Source organism: Lepisma saccharinum, chromosome 11 (genome assembly GCF_977018435.1).
Source record: "Lepisma saccharinum chromosome 11, izLepSacc3.1, whole genome shotgun sequence".
NCBI classification, from domain to species: domain Eukaryota; kingdom Metazoa; phylum Arthropoda; class Insecta; order Zygentoma; family Lepismatidae; genus Lepisma; species Lepisma saccharinum.
This window is the reverse complement of record NC_139239.1, coordinates 63,384,679-63,406,082: the sequence shown is the minus strand read 5'-3', so window position 1 is coordinate 63,406,082 and position 21,404 is coordinate 63,384,679. Positions and strand designations below refer to the sequence as shown.

The 21,404-nt window shown below is 38.3% G+C and overlaps 1 protein-coding gene across 2 annotated transcripts in view; it reads right to left on the bottom strand.

Annotated features, from left to right (window-relative positions):
- The window catches only part of LOC145994855 (zinc finger and BTB domain-containing protein 8A-like), a 54,441-nt gene extending 40,834 nt beyond the window's left edge, over positions 1–13,607 (bottom strand). For both annotated transcript variants that reach the window (XM_083131252.1, XM_083131250.1), the window contains exons 1-3: positions 13,501–13,607; positions 11,049–11,783; positions 7,475–7,603 (exon numbers count right to left, since the gene is read on the bottom strand). In XM_083131252.1, the coding sequence (XP_082987378.1) occupies positions 7,475–7,603; positions 11,049–11,777 (858 nt within the window). In that variant the 5' untranslated portion in view covers positions 11,778–11,783; positions 13,501–13,607. The remainder of the gene's footprint in view (positions 1–7,474; positions 7,604–11,048; positions 11,784–13,500) is intronic.
- Positions 13,608–21,404: the final 7,797 nt, after the last annotated feature.

The following is a 21,404-nucleotide window of genomic DNA, read 5'->3' as shown; positions in this document are numbered from 1 at the left end:
TATGATCCATTTCAAGTTCAATAAAACATCTATTTTCATAATTTTTTTGGATAATAACAAAACGTTCTTGAAGCATGTACACTCCGTGGCAAAAAAGATCCGCCCCCTATTAATAAAGTTTAAAGATTTTCTGTGAAGCAGTATTTCTTCATTTGTGGATTTATTTCAACAGTTAGTGTGTGATATTTTAAAGTACATACTATGTAGATGAGTTCTTACATTTTACTACATTTTTGCTCATTATTATTTTCAAGAAATACAGTAAATGTGATTTAACCTATACATAATACAGTATCACCAAACCTAATTGCATATAATGTACGATTTCACCTCTTTGCCCGAAGTCAGTATTTCATATGTCCAGCTTTTGTTTTCATAATGCTTCAAGTCGACGAGGCAAGCTAGCAACTAAACTGGAACATGTTTCAGAGTCAATTTCTCGGTACCAGATATTAACAAGTGCCTCAATGAGCTCCCGTCGATTTCTGAAGTTCTTGTTCAGGAGACACATTGTCATTATGTGCCATAGATTTTCTATTGGGTTCATGTCCGGTGAATTGGGTGGCCAAAATAATGTTCGAATTCCTTCCATTTCTTTGAACTGTTTGACCAGTTTAGCTGTATGGCATGTTGCGTTTTCTTCTTGAAAGATCCAATAATCGAGATTCTCTTGAGAAAAATGATCAGCTGCAGAGTTCCTTAATTCCTTGTTGAGAATGATAATGTAGCTATCCTGGTTCAAGCTACCCGTCAGAACCTTGAACCTGCCAACTCCTTTTATAGAAATGCATCCCTAGATCATCATGTACTCTTGAGTATTTTCTGGTGTTAGTAACACATTCATCTTTCAGTTCTTCACCGTCCTGCATCCATATTTTCACTCCACCGTCATTCCCATATACACAAAACTTCTTTTCGTTACTGAAAATGACATGTCTCCAGTCTTCTTCACTCCATTCACTGTACATGGAGTAGAATTCCCGGCGAGTGTGCTGGTGTTGCTGTGTTAGATGTGGTTTCTTCTTCGGAGTTTTCTTCTTCAGTTTCATCTCTGCACACCTTCTTCTCATTGGTCGTTCCAATACCTTTTCCTCATTTCATTGCTCCAAATGTCAGCTAATCGGCAGGTAGACAGTCTACGAGAAAGCTTGTCAGCTTTTGCTAGACGTTTCAATTTTCTATCATCCCTGGGTGTTGTAGCTCGTTTCCTTCCACTGCCTCTTATATGATAAATAAAAGACTTATTGTTCTTAATTACGTTCAGTGAGTATGCGTTCAGTAACTGACAACGTTTCAGAGACCACTGTCCCCTTCTTCAGGTCGGTTTATCGGCTTCACGGTTGCCCACGAAGCTTCGTCAATAGCAATGGCAAGGATTAGGTATACATGAATAGGACCTAATCCTTGCCATTGCTATTGACGAAGCTTCGTGGGCAACCATGAAGCCGATAAACCGACCTGAAGAAGGGGACAGTGGTCCCTGAAACGTTGTCAGTTACTCAATGCATACTCACTGAACGTAAGTAAGAATAATAAATATTTTATTTATTTATTGTTTATCAAGTGAGTACGTCGCACGTAACCTGGAAAATGCCCTTTATACAGTCTATACTTCCAGTCTCTGTATTCCGCCGAACAACATTTGTGACAGTTTTTGGATGAATATAAAGTCTTCGTGCAATTTCTTTCTTGGACACATTATCCTCTTACATTTGAAGTACCCTTCCTTACTTTCTTGGAATAAGATCTGTAACACCCTCCTTTCTGCCCATTTCGATTTACTGTACTTTGTGTGAGCAAGAAGGAAGACTTCTGATTAAGAAACCTTTCAGCGAGGTTATGAAATCAATCCCTAAACAAATGTAACAATTGAACTATACATCACACCAAACAAAGGTAACTAAACAATAGCGGAAGGCAATAAAGCTTAACAATTTAATCAACCAACTGCTTTCTTTGTTGATCTTTTCATTATTACCTTCATTGTTTGAGTTAAGACCGAATCACACGGAACTGGATATCAAGTTAGTTGGCACTGAACTGGCTACCTGCCCGGATGGGATGGCTGCCTGGCTGACTGCTTGACTGGTTTGGAGGAATAGGACATGTTCTAATTGCTACTGGCTTTCCTCGACAAGATACTGTGGAATAGCCAATCAGAGAAAAGTTTGGGCATGTGAAGATAATCTGCAAGTTTGCAAAGGGGAGTTTTTTGTCTGTGGTTTCCGAGTGTTGGCCATTTTTGTTCGCAACGAGATGATGGCGTGTAGTGCATTCACGTTCAGTTCATTAATATTTAGGTAATATTAGCCGAAAATGAAAATCCTTATTATTACAAGTGTATTAAATTAATGTTTGATTTTTTAAAATTTGTAAATGAATCCTGCGAATCTCATGTATGAATATTGATATGCAGACCAGAGGGTTTTTTTCAAGCCAATCTCTAGTCCATACTTTTCTTTTTTAATTTTTGATAAAAGCACAACATTCTTCAAATTGCTCGTCCATCTTTAAGCCGGCTTTAGACGAAAACATTTCCTTTTAACATTTTTGTTAGCATAAATGCTATGAATTACACCATCTATGCTGAGTGCACGGTGTTTACAATTGAAACAACCAAAATATTGTTCCATACGTGTACAGTAACAGTTATAAAGTATGTATTTCAGCAGTGCCATTGTTTTATACCTAATAACGTTTTATACGAGACGTTATTCCTCTCGGTTCAATAGTTATCGACTTTTAAAAATGTGAAGTGATACATTTTTTACATCTCATGCGGCCGCCATTACATTTTCACTCGTCTATCGACAAGTACGATAACAAGTATCGTGTGAGGCGAAAACTAGCAAATGGGTAGCCAGTCCAACTAGGCCAATGCCAACTAGGGCATTCCTACTGGTAAAAAAGTTCCGTGTGATTCAGGCCTAAGTAAAATATCAGAAAATGTTAAAATAACGTACAGTATGTACAATTGTCAAAATAATTACAAAAGAAATAAAAACATACTTTTTAGAAGAAAATATTAGATTTTATCACTAGAGGGCAATTCTTTTTTTGCCGAGGAGTGTATTTAACCATGATGAATTGTCACACTATACTCAACACAAATGACAACTAGTGACAGTTATAACATTTGAAGCATAGTTGCCAGTTCATTTCAAAATAATATCATTCTTATTGGAAACCCCTTTATAAAAGTAAAAGGTAAAGTGCTCCCACGTGCTTTGCACCATGCCATGAAGGCGTATAGGGGATTTGACGTTAGGGCCCCACACTTTCTTGATCACGGCCAAAGGAGGGGATGATGTGATCAGCACCAAGCCCCAAGTCACCTTTACTCCACCTCCCCAGAGTTTCCTCCAGATACCCACTTTATATGACGCAGGGTGGGCACCAGAGCTGCTTAAACAGGGGGAAAATATCCCGGTTCTCCCTTGCTGGGGATCGAACCCGGATCTCTTGCATGGTAGTCAGATACCCTAACGACTAAGCTCCCGTGGCTATATATATATATTTGCAAGTGATGCATTTTTATTGTTCTTATCAGTAGTATTAAAGTTATTAAAATATACAATTCATAAATGCAATATCAACAAGAAAAGAAAATTAGATGCTACATTTAAATGTAATCATTGAAATATCAGTTTAATATTTTTTTAATTAAAAAATACCATGTATAGGGTCTTTCATTAAGAGTGATACTTTTTAAAATTTGAAAAAAAAAAATAAACCACTCAACGTATCAAAGTAAATTGTGCTTTATTTTGAAGCTTAGACATTGCAGTTATGTTCTGAACAAAATATCGTTCAAATGTCCACCACGGCTTTAAACACACTGACGCACACGAAGCTCCAATTGCTAATCACTCTGTCCAACATTAGTGGCGTTATGTCTGCGATAGCCTGACGAATGTTCACCTCCAAATGTTCCAAAGTTCGTGGCTTGTCAGCATAGACGTTGGCTTTGATGTAGCCCCAAAGAAAAAAATCCATGGGTGTTAAATCACACGACCGTGGTGGCCAATTCACACATCCACGTCTTGAGATGATCCGGTCGCCAAACTTCTCCCTCAGCAAATCGAGCGTAGCATCAGCTGTGTGGCACGTAGCGCCATCCTGCTGGAACCACATGTTTTCAATATCTATGGTCTCAAGTTCTGGCCACAGAAATTCGCGTAACATGGATCTGTAGCGGTTGCCAGTGACGGTAACGGTTCTTCTCTCATCACCTCGAGAGAAATAAGCTCCAATGACGCTGCCACGCCATAAACCTCACCACACAGTGAGTTTTTCTGAATGTAATAGCACCTCATGGACCACTTGTGGGTTCTTCTCGCTCCAATAACAACTATTTTGCGTATTGACGAATCCACTAAGACAACAATGCGCCTCGTCTGAGAAGATGATTTTTCCACTGAAATCAGGATCAGTGGAGCCATTGTGTGCGTCAGTGTGTTCAAAGCCATGGTGGACATTTGAACGATATTTTGTTCAGAACATAACTGCAATGTCTAAGCTTCAAGAAGAAGCACAATTTACTTTGGTACGTTGAGTGGTTTATTTTTTTTTTCAAATTTTAAAAAGTATCACTCTTAATGAAAGACCCTTTATATTGTAACATGCCTCTTATATGTAATTTATGAGTATACCATCTTCATAATCTACTTTCAATCTACTTAACAATTTCTAATATAACACTGACGATAAAGCAGTTACCTTGAACATACAAACACCACCCAGACACCTTAAATTCAATGGCATGCCTAAAAAATAATCAAAGATCTCTAAAGAATGACAGCAGGGTAAAACCCCAGCTATTATGGCAGTATTCACCTGCAAAATTAACTGCTAAATAATTTTCAAATATTAGGCATGCCAGTAAAATTTACTGAGTCTGGGACTAACTACTATTAAAGAATAGGAAAAGGTGAAGATCTGCCATTATAGTTGTGGCTTTACCTTATTTCTGGATCCCTCCTAGTTCTTCTTAATAAGATGTATTTCACGGAGCAGCTTACATAGTCTTCTTTGCTACCTGTGTACTTGAATAGCTGAAGATTCTAATTCATCAACTACATACAATGATGATAATTCTTCTTAACATTTCGATTCAGATGGTTCGTGCATTTAATTCACGTGACTTATTTGTACAACTTGGTTAACTGCAGTGGGTAGAAAATGTCCATATGATAATAATAATAACCCGTGGTACAACAGCCCGTGAGGGGCAGGGCCTACCTACTGAGTGCTGACCTCACTCCCACCTGCAGAGTTGGGAGATCATTTAACTAGTTATGGGGGAGATGTGTAGTCAGCACGACGAACATCCCTCCCTTACCGAGCTGCAGATGGTAAGGTTTAAAGTTCAACCGCAATCGCAAAATCTTCCACATCGTTTGTTGCAGAATTGCAAATTCACGGCTTGCTCTGACTGTTGATTTTTGTGGACTGCCCACGTAACTCTCCCTCACTCTCTCCGCTGTTTAGCTGACATGCTTGGCTGACCCATACTTTTTTGTTTACACAGACAACCAGTGTCCTTAAACTGCTGATACCACCGAAAAATGCTCTGGACTGCAATAACAGATGAACATCTCGCATATTCCAACACACAAAAAATTTTCTCTTTTGTCTTTGACACTGGTGTGTCACGATGCAAACTTGGTGAGTTTACAGTTATTTTTCATGTATCATTCATATCTGTATGTGCAATACTTTGCTGGGAAAGCAGACAAGTTCCCCCACTAGCATTACCTTCTAAAATCAGAGGGTTGGGGAGAGGGTGTGGCACCACAATCCAGGGTTCTGTCACCTTGCAAAAATGCAGGAAGGCACAGTTCAGTTGATGGCCATCTTTATTCCACAAGAAGCCGGAGTCCTCAAAATTAGCAACCGTGTTATGCCAGCTTAAAATCAAACAACAAAGCATGGCACGCAGGGTTGGCAAGGTAATTTACTCATTACATAACCAGTTTGTTTTTAATCGAGGGAAATTCTACAACATTTTACTATGTTGGGACCATCAAGATTGAATGTACAGGGTAAGTCAAAATGATGGACCCGATTACAGAAATTTATTCTGTGAAATCTTAATAAACATATGTTATTGTGAGAACATGCGCTTCGAAAGGTTAACTTTCAAAGTTTAGTTTCCACGCAGTGTTTCCACTTTCTACCGCTAGGAGTCAGCAGCGAGCAGGAAAATGGCGTTGACTGGAGAACAGAGATCTTTCTGTGTGCTTGATTATCATATGAACAAGTCTGTGATTAGTGTGCAACGGCATTTCCATACCAAATATCAGAGAGATCCACCTACGGGGAAGGCCATTCATAAGTGGTATGAACATTTCAGAGATTCGAGCTGCATGTGTAAACGAAAATCGACTGGCTATCCATCGACTGGGGAAGAGACAGTGGAACGAGTGCGCACATGTTTCGTGCGGAGTCCACCTACCGGGCAGCGAGAGAACTTCAACTTCCACAGAAAACTGTCTGGTGGGTTCTGTGGAAACGTTTACAAATGAAACCCTACCGCTTGCAACTAGTTCAAGCCTTAAAAGACACTGATTATGCTTTGCGTGTGTCCTTCTGTGCTGATTTCCTTGCATTAATGGAAACGGATGGGTTCTCTGAGAGGTTAATTTACAGTGATGAAAGTGAATAGACACAACGTAAGGATTTGGAGAACTGCTAACCCCCATAAATTTGTGGAACGCGATTCTCCCAAAGTGAATGCCTTTTGTGCGATTTCCCATGAAAAGATTTATGGGCCCTTTTTCTTCCATGAACGTACTACTGTGACAGGACTTGTTTTCCTTGATATGCTACAACTATGGCTCTTCCACAGCTTGCAGAGGATAGCGCAGATGCAGATTTCATTCTCCAATTGGATGGTGCCCCTGCGCATTACCATGGCAGCGTTCGGGACCATCTCAATGGGGCATTGGAACAACGTTGGATAGGCCGTGCATCTCCGGAGGATCGACCTCTCCTTCATTGGCCACCTCGTTCCCCCGACTTGACCCCATGTGATTTCTTCATGTGAGGTTTTGTCAAGGATCATGTTTACGTACCACCACTTCCAACAACATTGGATGACCTGCGTGCCCGCATCACAGCAGCCATTGCTGATATTGACCGCAACATGCTACACAAGGTTTGGCAGGAGATAGACTATCGGCTTGATGTGTGTGATTTTTTTCAAACAAATCGCAACACTTGCGATTTGTTTGAAAAAAACTTTGAGTTTACCTTTCTTAGCACATGTCTCACAATAACATTTGTTTATTATATTTCACAGACTAAATGTCTGAAATCGGGTACATCATTTTGACTTATCCTGTATAATGCAGAAAAATTTTAAATCCGGGAATGTAAAAATGGGGTTCCACTGTATTATGTTCTTCCATTTTTTTTTTCAAAATAAAGACGACAAGTACTGCATGAATTATGCATAAAAATGCATACATACCAGGCTCCCCTCCTGCAAATTTTCTCCTGTATACAAGTTATCTGAAGGCACACTGAAAGGTATTGACAGATCATCATCTTTTCCTGGTGACATACTGTCATCTAGGACTTGTATTTCTTCCTTGATATTCTGAAAAACAACAAAAACATTATTTGAGAAACAGTGATATTATCTACAACACTTTTGTCAGTTTAATAAAAATTAACTGCTTCGAGTTTCACATGCTATTTTTTCTTCTTCATATTTTATGAAAGGAAGATGGTAACAGTGCTAGTGGGAAATCAGAGGAACCTACGAAAGTAATTATAGTTTGTTTTCGAATATACTTGCATGGGTGTGTTATAAGTTATAAAGTGTGACTGTAATTTCAATGATTTTGTCCCTTAACTTCTTGCGAAGTAGAAAAAACTTCTTCAAAATATGAAAACATTGTAACAGACAATACAATTCCATTTACTACAGAAAACAGCAATAAATTGTCATGTTAATTGAAACTGATAATCTTCCCCTGAAGCAGTGTGTTGAATGGTCAATTCACTAATTCACAACCTCTCTACTAAAGGAACTAAGTTTAGGCCCAAGCCAGGCATTTATTTGTGCAATGTAGTGTAATTACCATTTATGATCATTGTTGTGATTAACCAAAAGTAATAGAAAAGCAATGACAAATAAGAAAAATACAACACAATATAACAAATTCAAATTTAAAAGTGTGCAACTGACAAATGAAAATAATAATTTCAAGTTTACTGCCCACTTTTGTGCCTTTTTTCTTTGTCCATTTTCCTCATTTTATAAAAATCATAGATCATATGTAAGGTAATCAGAATAAAAAAACTGATAACATTTTATCATGTAATAATTTTCACCAAATAATATTGGTGTAAAATTCAAGAGAATCTTGAATGTTGCATAATTTTCAGGATATTTCATCTGCAAACTCATCAAACATTTTGCAGCAACTTCGGAAAATTACAGGCATCAGCCAATTGCTATGACCTGTAAACCAGGCTTGTGTTACCATACTTTTTGCTTTCTTCAATTTTGACACTCAACCTCTTCCGAGCCTCTTTCGCATGTAATCCCCTTGCTGCCCGAGCAGATTTTCAGCAAAATGGAAAGTTTTGTAAAAATGACTGTAGATCGGATGCTAATTGCCGTAGACAGACAAATGATATATCGTTTTACTCGGAATGAACCATAGATTCGGACCATATAAAATGGTTACAAGACATTGTAACAATACACATGGAAATAATCGCTGGAGTGTTAGGAACAAGAAAATAATTGCACTATTATCATATGATCAATAGAACATGACTTGTACCCCCAAAACGACGTCTGTACACCACTGAGCCATTCAGCAAAATGCGCAGTTACCTTGAAATGACTAGGTCCGAAGCTTATTGCCCTAGACGAACAAATCAAGTACCGTTATACGCAGAATGAACCATAGATTCGGACTACCTACAATTTATGCAGATTGAGTGTATATATGGATGCGGGGGGGGGGGGGGAGGAACGGGAAAATTCCAAAATTTCTGAAGAAAAATGCTCCTTCCCCCCCTCTGCCCCTGGACAACAAAATACAGGACATTGTCAAAATACACATGGAAATGATCGCTGGCATGTCTGGAACAAGAAAATAATTGCACTATTATCATACAAGCAATAGAATACGACTTGTACCCCCCAAACGACATGTCTATGCGCCACTGACTCAGTTTCAAAGGAAGCTGCCATTTCCCCCCCCCCCTTTTTATGGAAGAACAAGACGTGCAAGAGTCCTTACGGTGCAGAATATGTGTGAACAATAATGTAAAAGAAGAAAATCGCAAATCCAGCCAAAAATAGCGACATTATAATGTAAAAACTATGAGCATTCTAGAGGATCTCGATCAAGACGCTCAGGATGCAAGGAGTTAGATGTAGGATCTCGATTGACATGCTCGGGATGCAAAAGATTAAAAGATATGTTCTGGTAAACCCCAGCGTACCACATATCTTTTAAAAGATATGTTGTCAAGTTCGTAGTTTTTATGTCATAAAGTCGCTATTTTTCGCTGGAATTGCGATTTTCTTCTTTTATATTATTTAGGGATGGGCCGATATCAATAAAGTACCGATATAAAATTTTCCGATACTGATATTCTACCGATCCGATTAAAATTAGATATGGTACTTGAAGAACCTGAAATGTTCATTGATCTTTTTAACAAATGTGTGTTTCGAGGTGACGGTAGTGCAGTTGAATATTTAGACAATTAATTTTTTGGAAAGTAGGGCATCGAGATTATACATAAAAATTACAACGAAATGTCAGAATTTTGCACTAAGATATTTATCGATATAAATCGGATCAGTAAATTAATCGGTAATTGTACCGATACACCAATATGCCTATATCAGCTGATACCGATAGAGTACCGATTAATCGGTCCCATCCCTAAATAATTGTTAACACATATATTGCACCGTAAGTACTCTTTCACGTCTTGTTCTTCCATAAAAAGGCGGGAAAATGGCAGCTTTCTTTGTGCCGACTTCCTCTGCAAAAACAAGCATTGCGACCAACAAAGTCCGAAATTTTTGTTCCTCTAAAATAATGCAGCTGAACCTCAATATGGAAAACGCTTGCTGGTCGGTAGCAGGAGGTTGAAAAGTGCTGTCAAGTTCGGCGAAAGGGGGGTAAATTTTGGAACTTTCTGGTTCCTCCCCTCCCCCCGCATCCATATATACACTCAATGTGCATAAATTTTATGTAGTCCAAATCTATGGTTCATTCCGCTTATAAAGGTACTTGATTCGTCTATCTAGGGCAATTAGCTTCGGACCTACAGTCATTTCAAGGTAACTGCACATTTTGCTGAATGGCTCAGTGGCGTACAGACATATTGTTTTGGGGGTACAAGTCGTGTTGTATTGTTCATATCATAATAGTGCAATTATTTTCTTGTTCCAGACATGCCAGTGATCATTTCCATGTGTATTTTGAAAATGTCCTGTACTTTGTTGTCCAGGGGCATTTTTTTCTAATATTTTGGAATTTTCCGGTTCCTCCCCTCCACCCTCAATGTGGATAAATTGTATGTAGTCCGAATCTATGGTTCATTCCGCGTATAACGGTACTTCATTCGTCTGTCTAGGGCAATTAGCCTCCGATCTACAGTCATATAAATGAAACTCTGCACTTTGTAGGAAAATTGGCCCCGTTCCGGAGGGCATAAATGGCAAAATGGACTTGGTAATCAAAAGGTCAAGGGATGTTTTTCTGCATTTGGCATTTAATGGTAAATTTACTTATCCTTGTGTGTGGTATCCCTTGTTTGATATCATCAAGATACTTTTTCTGTTTGGTTCTTTTGGTCTGTCAAAAATAATTTTATCACAGTCACCACACTCCAATTAAATAAATCACTCGGATGGCCAAAGGAACCCAATTTATTTTTCCATTTTTGTTATGTTGGATAAAATACATGTACGGAGGGATTTTAATGCAAGATGAAGACTGGTTTCAAAAGAAAAGTGGAAGGAACACTGTTATATGAGAAAATTGCATAAAAACAACACTTACCACATTTTCAATACTGAAAGCACTTTTCTTTGACATATCAACATGATTGTCATTCTGCAAGGATTGGCAATGGGTGCTTATACTTGATTGTTGAAATACAGCTGATGTACGGTTCCTCACAAGTGAATCATTTGCACCTGATGTGTGATCTTCAGACAAACTGGGAAATGGGTTTGAATAGTCTGTCATTTCATTGGTTGAATGGCTTGAGACAGATGAGACATGCGAAGAAACAGCAACTGATGGAAATGGCTTGCACTCATTACTGACCAATGTTTCAGATGAGACACGCTGCCTTTTTGGCTTGTGGTAAGTCACTTCCTCTTCAACATCTACACTTGGAGCCTTGTTCGGCACTATGCCAGTGGCTGAATCAGTTTTTGAAAGTCCGTTAATAGACAGCTCATCAGCCATCTCCAGGAACGATGCAAGGTTGGTGTGAGAGATGGTAACTTCACCATCATACATGAAGTTCAACAGGTTAGTTATCTCTTCCTTCTTTACACCTTTCAAGAAAACTACTGGATGTTTATCGCTAAGATTCATAAATAAGTCACGAAAGTATGGACTGCATGCTGATAAAATCAACCTGTGGGCACTGAAACTTTGTCCTTCGCACATAAATGTAACATCTGTCAGAGAACATGATTCATAGAGTTCGCGAAAAGCACCAAAGAGCTGTTTTGGATGTGATTTCATTTGAAGACAAAATTTGTTGTCCTCCATCATATGGACCTGTATGAAAAATAAAATATTACAATTTTTATCATTCTGTAGCCTCCCAAAATTTATTTTGCAATAAAGTACAATCCACACAGATGTTCAAAGAGCACAAACAATATATACAGTACTAAATAGTTCGGAAAACTTTTTTTAAAGCATGCCTAGACTTACTATATGAAACTGAGATGTTTATTTTCACAGTATTTCGGATACAAAGCATGACGCAGTCATAATTAGCCAATTATTATTTTTTAAATGAAAAACATAAACAGACCACTAATTAAGATGTAATAATAAATTTACTGTCAAACAGCTTTCATTATAAACACCTCCCTCCATATTTCAACAAACTCCCAAAGAAACAAAAGCACGACGACATTCCATACTTAACAGGAGCAAGAATAAGTATCTTTCATCAAAAATGTATATTTAAAATCCTCTTTTGCAAAGTTTGGTACCCTAGAGAAAGTGAAATATCTTGCATGTTTTATGAAGATTTTGTTGTTTATGAACGTTTTCAGTTGATCTTAGCTCTCGGGGTAACACTTTACTATACCGGAGACGGATTTCTTCAAATTTACAGGAGAAAGTACTTACGCAAATCATTTTCTGTAGCGTTGTTGATGTTCGGGAATGTAGTTTTGATCCATTTTAATGCGAATGCATGTGGTTTTCTACGAAAATCTATTTCCGACGTGCTATTGCTGCTGCTGCCATTTGCTTTCTGCACGTCATCGATAAAAACCGATGTTGTCCGTATATGCTCAATTGAACGAAAGGAGTGCTAATGGAACCTAACCTAATCTAGTAGGCATACCTCGTCCCCGTGATGGATCGTGGGGCTATCGTGAATTTTTGGGGCTACCCGTGGATGGTTTGTGGGGCTAACGTCAATGGTTTTTGGGGCTAACGTCAATGGTTTAATAATTACTCTTAATGTCAAAAATTCAACTTCTTTTGGTTAAAATATTTCGTGAACTGTTTTTATTATTTTTAATTAGGTATTTTTCGTTAGAAATTCATTATTTCACCTAAAGAAATGTTCCGCAATGCAGAACAGTACGTTAGCAATGTAAAAAATTGTGAAATAAATCATTGATAGGTGTCTCCCGTATAGTAAAGTAGTACCGCTCTTGGAAATGTGTTATTGTGAAGTAAAGTACGTCTGTTACCTTAGCATGTTATTTACTGTGAAGCAGAACAGCCCGAGAACACGCAAGTGAATATAGCACCCAAAACTACTTTCCACAACAGCAGCTATAAGTTTCCATAGTTAGGTTAGGATTGTTAGGTGTGGTACTGATAGTTATTTTCGACGTGTTCTCTCACTATTTTAGTATACATACAAACCGTTTTTACTAACAAAAAGCGGCGAAAATACTTCGAAATTATAGGTTTTAACTTACGTGTGCCATTCTTTGGTATGAAATATCTCAGTTATTTGTGCTGTCCTTACGCTGAAACCACTTTTACATTACATAAAACATTGAAATCTGTGGATTAAAAAAAATCGACGTAATTCTCGAACGGGTACGGTGGGTAAACGGCCCCCAAATTTAAATCAGTTTCTCATGAAAAACAAAAGACGCTATGTTAAGTATTGCTCACAATATTGAGCAAATAAATATTCTTTCCATCAATGCCTGTGGGTGTACAGTCAACCTGAAAATATTTACTCTTAAAGTAAATTCTGAAGTATATAGTTTTTATTTTTACAAATGGTACATACCTTTATATTTTACGAAATCACACAACACACAACATAACACAAACAAGAATTTCCAAATGTACATATGTTTTGTTTCTCGTAATAACTTGAGGGTTTTCACTTATCGCACAACACTTCAGCAACCTTGTGTTCTGACGTCATGGGAGTACAAGGACGTTTTAGGGGAAGGTCCGGACCCCCCCCCCCCCGAAAGACTTATCAAGTACAAAAATTAAGTAATGGAAAATATATTCGTTTAGCTTTTCTTGTATAATTTCCTCTGGACAAGGATTATATTGGGATCATAGGCTTTGAAAGACAGGAAGAACGTATTTAGGAAGTCCGGACCCCCTCTCCTCACCCGAAAGACTTATTAAGTACGAAAATTAAATGAAAATATACTCGTTTAGCATTTGTGATATAATTTCCTCTGAACTGATTGGAAGACAAGGATATTATATTGGGATCATGTGACTTTGAAGAACAGGAAGGACTCATGGTTGATTTTGTAATTCAAACTTTACCAACAGATGGCAGTAACGTTTACTAGATTACTCTTTCTCAATTAGTACACTTATATTTAAATATAAGAAGACGTTTGTCCGAGAATTAATGGATAATATCCAGTTTATTAAAATATGAGTTACTTCTGCAACTTTTTGAAATATTATTTGCTGAATTACCTTAAATCTGCAACATCTCGCAAATGGAAAGGTAGGAATATTTAGTAGGGTCCAAAGCGCAGTGTGTTAAAAGTTGTTAACGGCATGGTTCGGCCCAATGGAGGGTTCGAACCCTCACTTTTTGAAAGCACATCCGCATGGTTGTGCAAAAACAACAAAAAAAATCAACTTCTATTAATCATGTTATAACAATTATTGTCATGTCAATAACTTCAAAATGTCTTATTATTGTTAATGTTAATCCTTATCAGTGTTGCCACAATCTGTAAGCACAATTTCCTTTTTTCGCCCATTTTTTTCCCTTCATCTAAAGAATTATTATTAATAATAATTAAATATTATCGTTGGCCCATGTTCGTATGTATGTATAAAATGTTAATCAATTTAACTTTTAAATGCTACGACGCCAGGGGTACCGGGTTCGAATTCCGGCCTGGGCATGGCTGTTTGTGAGTGTCCATTCATAAATTTCATCATATCATTACTCATCCCCATCTTTGCAATTAGCCAAAAGTGGCAGAAAAGCGAAGTAAAATAAACCAAATCAATAAAGAATAAAATCAATAACTTTTAAATGTTTTTTGGAAGATTTAGATTTTATTTCTAAACCAAGCTAAATTTTTTGTTTTGAGGTGAAAGCTAAAACTATGTTATAGTTGGCAACTGAAGATTTTCATCAGTTAAAAGCAAAACACACAAACAGAGATTGGATTTAGGGAAGCCAATGCCACTTGTCTTCATCACACAATCAGAAGAAAATTAAAAATATTCTACACAAAATGCTGTTCTACAGGCGCACATATGAAGAGTTTGTGTGGAAAATCACATTTTTGCCTCCCCATAAAAATGTGAAGTTCGGCGAATGGATATACGCGTTTCATTGAAAAAGATATATAGTACATATCTGAGCAAATGTTCTATTCTGGTATATTTCACATATTAGGTGGAAACTTCTAAAAAACAGCAAGTTTTTTATTAAAATTTAATCCATTGTTGGTCACTTCTCGCCACTCTGCACGGAATTTTTTAACTAGTTTCCGCGGTGTTTTTTCATCTTCCGATAATTCTCCACGACGTTTTCTAATAAATTCTGGAGTTGCAGATAGTTTCCTTTGCTTCCCTTGTTCTCCCATCGTCCAAGACCAGTGGCGTGCCCAGGATTTTCGAAAGGGAGGGGTTACGTACACTTCTTCTGGTAGTCAGCACTCATTTTGCCATATTTTCCTACCTTTGATGTTTTTTTTTTTTTTTAGGAATACTGGACCAAAAGCGGGGGGTTATAACCCCCACCAACCCCCCCTTGGGCACGCCACTGTCCAAGACGGGCACAGCCTTCCACCTAGTGATGGGTCGTTCGTGAACGAGTCGTTCAAAAGTAACGACTCTCTCTTGTGAGCGGTGAACGACTCGTTCACCAGAATTGAACGACACGTTCAAAGAGTCGTATGTGTGCCACGACTCCTCCGCCCGCCAAGCAACTATTATTCCATTATTCCCTCTCCTTTCCACGAATTTTGCGAGGAAGGCGCATGCGCAAGTGTATACTCGCCTGGCGGCCGGAATTTTTGAAAGAAACCAAGTCGATTCTGCGGGCAGCAAATGGGGACTGGAGAGGAGAGGGAGGGGGTCCTCTCTGTTCCTTTTCCCTACCCCTAGTTGAGTAAAGCTGGCTGAAACGTGCCGTGTACGATGAGAGGGGAAGGAGCATGCTCGCGAGTCGACTCTTTCCTTCGTTCAAAGAGTCGTGGCACACTTTAGCGACTCTTTGAACGAAGGAAAGAGTCGACTCGCGAGTGTTGTTTGCAGAGAGAGAGCGCGTAACCTTAGCCCATGACGGGCAGCGAAGAACAGCCAACAAATTTGTCCTGTAGTTTTAAGTTCGGCCAAACCATTAGCGCTAAAATTACAAGAAATTAAATGTTAGTAAAAATATTAGGAGAGTCTTGTAAAAATTTTGGGAAGGTGTTAGGCACAGACCTCTTGATTACAATATTCCGATTAGCCTATTTTGAGTTGTTATTGTTTAAGTCCACTTTATGTGCAGATTGGATAGTCGGGACTGGACCTACAGTTTAAAGTGGGATCCGAACCTCCACTTTGTATTGAACACGGTACCCCTTGATTACCGGCGACGTTATCACTACGCCATCGGGGAGACCCGATTAGCCTATTGGAGCATAAAAGTGGACTTATAACAATTTTTGCCAAGCAGACCATTTTAATACATGACAGCGTTAACCACTATGCTATTAGGGTGAATCAGAAAAGGGGGCAGTAATTTATAATTTGCAACACAAAATACTTAGTGTGGAAAGCGATTGTTACTTTTAATTATTTTCTAAAGCGCCGGCCTCCATGGTGGAGTGGTTAGTACACCTCATTACTCATCCTGATCTTCGCGATTACCCAAAAAAGTGACAGAAAAGCGAAGTAAAATAAACCAAATCAATCAACCAATCATTATTTTCTAAAGCAAGATCAAAGACAATAAACACCTTTTGTTTTCTGTTACTCCAAATCCAAAAATGACGTAATACAAGCAGCAAGCACAAGTTCAAATGATAAACCTTTAGTGAAAATAACAAACATGTATTAAAACAAAAATTATAACTTATAATTTTTTATATTCAGTTAAGAATTACCTAATAGAACAAACCACATGATAATGAATTAATTATAAGTGGACTCGTGAAATGAAGGTCTTTTTATATTTGAATACTACATTATGTTCTGTTTTTCTGATTTTTTAATAAAGAACCTGAGAGACAAACACACGCTCACACACGCAGTTATACACAATTTCTTATAATCCGATCTATAATGGATATTCAATTTGTTATAACATTAATTTAATATATTTTGTGTAATACAAGGAACAAATTTGAAATTATGCGGGGAACGGTGGGGATTTCCCCTCTAACGATCATATCATGCAATTTCCCAATACAATCGCTCTCTCTTTCTCTCTGTATGCATGTGTACGTGCATATACTTACATATTATACACGTGAGATTAGAAGATTAAAATTTAAATCACATTGGAATGATAACGTTATTAGAGACGAATCACAAATTTACACCAATAGAAACACAGCATTATATACAAAATAAAAGTAAAACATAAATGAAAATCAAAGATAAATATGAAAATTCAGTGCGCAAAATCATTGCAAAACAAAAATGCAATCAATAAAATTAATATTGACAAAACTAACTCAAGTATTCTATAATGTATGCCGGCGTGGTTAGCACATCAAGGGTCTCGAGAAATATAGTTTAAGGGATGTAAGGGATGATCCTTCCACGTAGTACACCCAATTGTCAACCTCACTTCCACATAGTACACCCTGGACTGCATCTTGCAGACTAACGAGGCTCTGGCGTCTATACCTACGGCCAGTATAATTTTCGTAGGAATGTGTGTGTGTGTTGTCCTGTGTTTTGTCCTTATGTGTGCTGAGTGCCTTTACAGCCTCAGCTTTTAACCGGTCAGATTATTTTAATATTTTAGTTACTACAGGACATTACAGTTATGTTATTTTAGTTCTGGTAAGGGGCTGGATCCCGTATAAAGTGAAGGGTGCAAAATAGCCTAAGTGACGCACACAAAATTTTAAATTCATATTCAATCATAGCCTTTAGTATAAAACAGAGATGTGATGGGAAGGGCCGGCCCCCTTGGCGGAGTGGTTAGCACATCGCGGCACGAGGGCAGGGAGTCCTGAGGCCGATATTCGGTGGAAACACATAGCGGCTCGGGATACCACTTTTGCCCAGGCTTTGCTCTTCTGCCACTTTGGCTAATCGCGAACATGAAAATCAGTGATGATATAATGAAATTGATGAAGTGACACTCAATTCCGAGATTCCTCTTAGCGCACTGTTCTAACCACTCCTCCACAGAGGCGACTGAAATTGTTGGAAGTGAATCAGTTTCACAAGTAGCAGGACATTACAAAATCGCAATGAAAACAGGGCCAACCCTTCCAAAGTTGGTGAGATGATGAGAGACACTCTGTGTAAAATGTACTGTCCGAGAATCTCGTCTCATTGGAGTAACGATACCGATTTATGCTTTGAAATCGATAAGCGAACAAGACCAGACAGGTGTTTTTAACTTGAAATCAAATCGCGAACAAGATATGCATTCTCATTCACGAGTTGAAACGATGTGCCAAGTCATCTTGTCTCACCACGATACTCGATCGAGTTGCTCTTCCGCTTCGTGCACATGTAAACCTTTTAATCTACACGTTCAATTTTATTTATCCAAGAAAACAAATCTGTTAACATGAGAATGAACAGAAGAAATAAGCTACTTATTTTCCCATTAAGGAACAAACATTTTTCAAAATGCTATAATTTCTTATAAATTAGCATGGAGTAATTATATTTTATAATTTATTAATTCAATTTTAATATTTTAACTGCCTAACACGCTTTGTTGTATTTTATGCATCTTTTATACCTAATTACTTAGTATTGACAGCGAGGATGAATGAATTTTACGTACAGATAAGCTAATCGGGACTGGATCTACAGTTTAAAGTGGGATCCACCAGGTATCGTTACAAGGCAACGACGGAGGATGGATGGTGATTAGAGTAATTGACAAGAGGTTAAATACAGATTACCACTCATCTCTGGGCTGGGGTTCGAACCCGGAACTTTCGGTGTCAATAGGCTTACTTTGAGGAGGGCGACACCACTTATCTGTCACTCCAAGATTATTTCAAGCTGGCCAACATAGAAACCAAGAAACAAAGAACATGCACCATGGAGTATGTTTTATTTATGTTATTCAGCCATCCTTTCATTCCTTGTTAAATCCTGGTAAGGAAATCGCTTCCTGTCTCGGATTCGATCCTCGGTGGAGGCACCTTGCCCAGTGATTTAGACCCCAGTTTAAAATGTAGCTTCAATCCCGATTAGACTATCTGAGCATAAAGTGAACTTTAAACATTGTCTGACAAAATCGTTTTCATAGGACGTGAAATATTTCATTAACATTAACGTGTAAATATTTTACTAATGAAAACAGCATTAAAGAATAAATATAGAAGTTTAATCATAAATCTCATCGTACATGATACTGCAAAAAAGCTTTTATTGAATGACTGCAGAATTAGGAACAAGTACGTAAGATGGACATGGGTCATGTTCACGAGTGATATAAACAGCTGTTGGCCATCTGCGGTGAGCCTACGTGTTAAGGTGTTTTACTAGTAGAAAGCAACATTAAAAAAAATACATACGTATAATTTGGCCCGCTTTATAGAAATTCGATCATACATTATGATATTGGCAGAAACTTATATTGAATGACTGTAGAACAACAAAAAGCTATGGACATGGATATGGGATGGACATGGATAATGTTCAAGAGCGATATATATTTCTTAAACACAGATGTTAGCCATCCGCGGAGAGCGAGCGGGTGGATCCTACTTTAAACTCTAGATCCAGTCTGCTGGCGAGACTGCCGCACCCGCGCCTTGTGTAAGAGAGCTCGCGACTCGCGAGCGAACGATGAGTGAGGAGAAGAGTCGCTAAGGCGAGCGAGTCGTTAAGGTGCTTAATGACTCTTCGTGCCGACTCGCGAGTCGTGAACGATGAGGGAGGAGAAGAGTCGCTAAGGCGAGCGAGTCGTTAAGGTGCTTAATGACTCTTCGTGCCGACTCGCGAGTCGTGAACGATGAGGGAGGAGAAGAGTCGCTAAGGCGAGCGAGTCGTTAAGGTGCTTAATGACTCTTCGTGCCGACTCGCGAGTCGTGAACGAATGATGGGGAAAGAGTCGTGGGACTGTGCTGTGACTCTTCGTGCTGTTTCAAGAGTCGTGAACGAGCGATGCTCGTGGAAATGCAAGCATGTGTCGCAGCGCAGATCTGGAGTGCATTTTGTTGCGATATTAAAACCAGTGATCGAATGCAAAAAAGGAAGAATATGTAATGCACGTTATTACTAATAAAAGGTTGATATAATTATATAGCATTTCTGTGTATGCTATCGTACTGCATAATTTGCATTATCCGCAGTATGAAATGTAAACTGAAACAAGATACAAATATAGAAAATCTCACTCATGAGACAGAGTAATGAAAACAAGTATGTGCAATTAATTTTGTTTGTGTGTGTGTGTTTACTGTTTACACATATATGTATATCCACACACATACAGAATCGTATTTGTATTTTTCTTATTTTATGCCGCTTTTCTTCAAATTTTAAGTAATCGCGACGATGAGGATGATGCTTGATGATATAGATGAAGGGACACTCGTAAAGAATATCCTTGCCCAGACCGGGACTAGAACCCGGGAACTTCTGTGGCAAGATCAAATGTCGATTACTTCAGAATCTTGGCCATCTAGTCGGCTACACGCACACACACATGCACAAAAATGCAATACAGTTTATTAATCTTGAAGGACGTACGTTGTGTTCGTTTACTTAAATACAATCATCTGCTTCAACACCTCCTACCCCCTTCCCCCACTTCAGGCATGTGTTTCGAGAAAAAGAAGCTTGGCGACTCTTTTGAACGACTCATTTGAACGACTCTTCTCAGTGAGCGAGCGCTCATGAGTCGACTCGCACAAATGAACGGCTTGAACCCATCACTACTTCCACCAAACACTCGCACCCGACGAATAACCCACCCAGTGTCCAAAGAAGACTGAAGTAAAGATAGGTTTGCGACAAAGATAACTTTATGGTTTGCACGTGTAGTGTTTGAGGCAAAATTCAGAGAACCGGCGAAAGCTTAAATAAACAATACCCTCGGACTCCCACTCCCATAAGGGTGAATGGCCAAAGACCTCCGGCCCCAAACGGTAGCCAGATGTGGGTCAACCCAAATTCCACCCTTCCTCTCGGAACAAAGTATACGACAAAATAAAAAAAATAATAAGTTCTCATTTTCAAAACTGGAATCTATTATAATGTTTAATATAATTAATGTTTAGTCTGTGTTAAAATTTCCCTGAAAATTCGCTATTTTTCATCGAATTTCCCTTTTCACTTAAAATTAGCTCCAAATTTCCCTTCAAAAGAGAAATTTCCCTTCATGTGGCAACACTGATCCCTATTCATTTAGTGTCATTGTTTCTATGTTCGATTAGTCCTAACCCAAAGATTAGAAATAGGTTATGTGGTTATACAGTATGTAACATTCTTATTCGTACACACGGATTTTCAAAGAAAATGTTTTAATATCTGAAAGGAAATACACTCTTTTGAAAT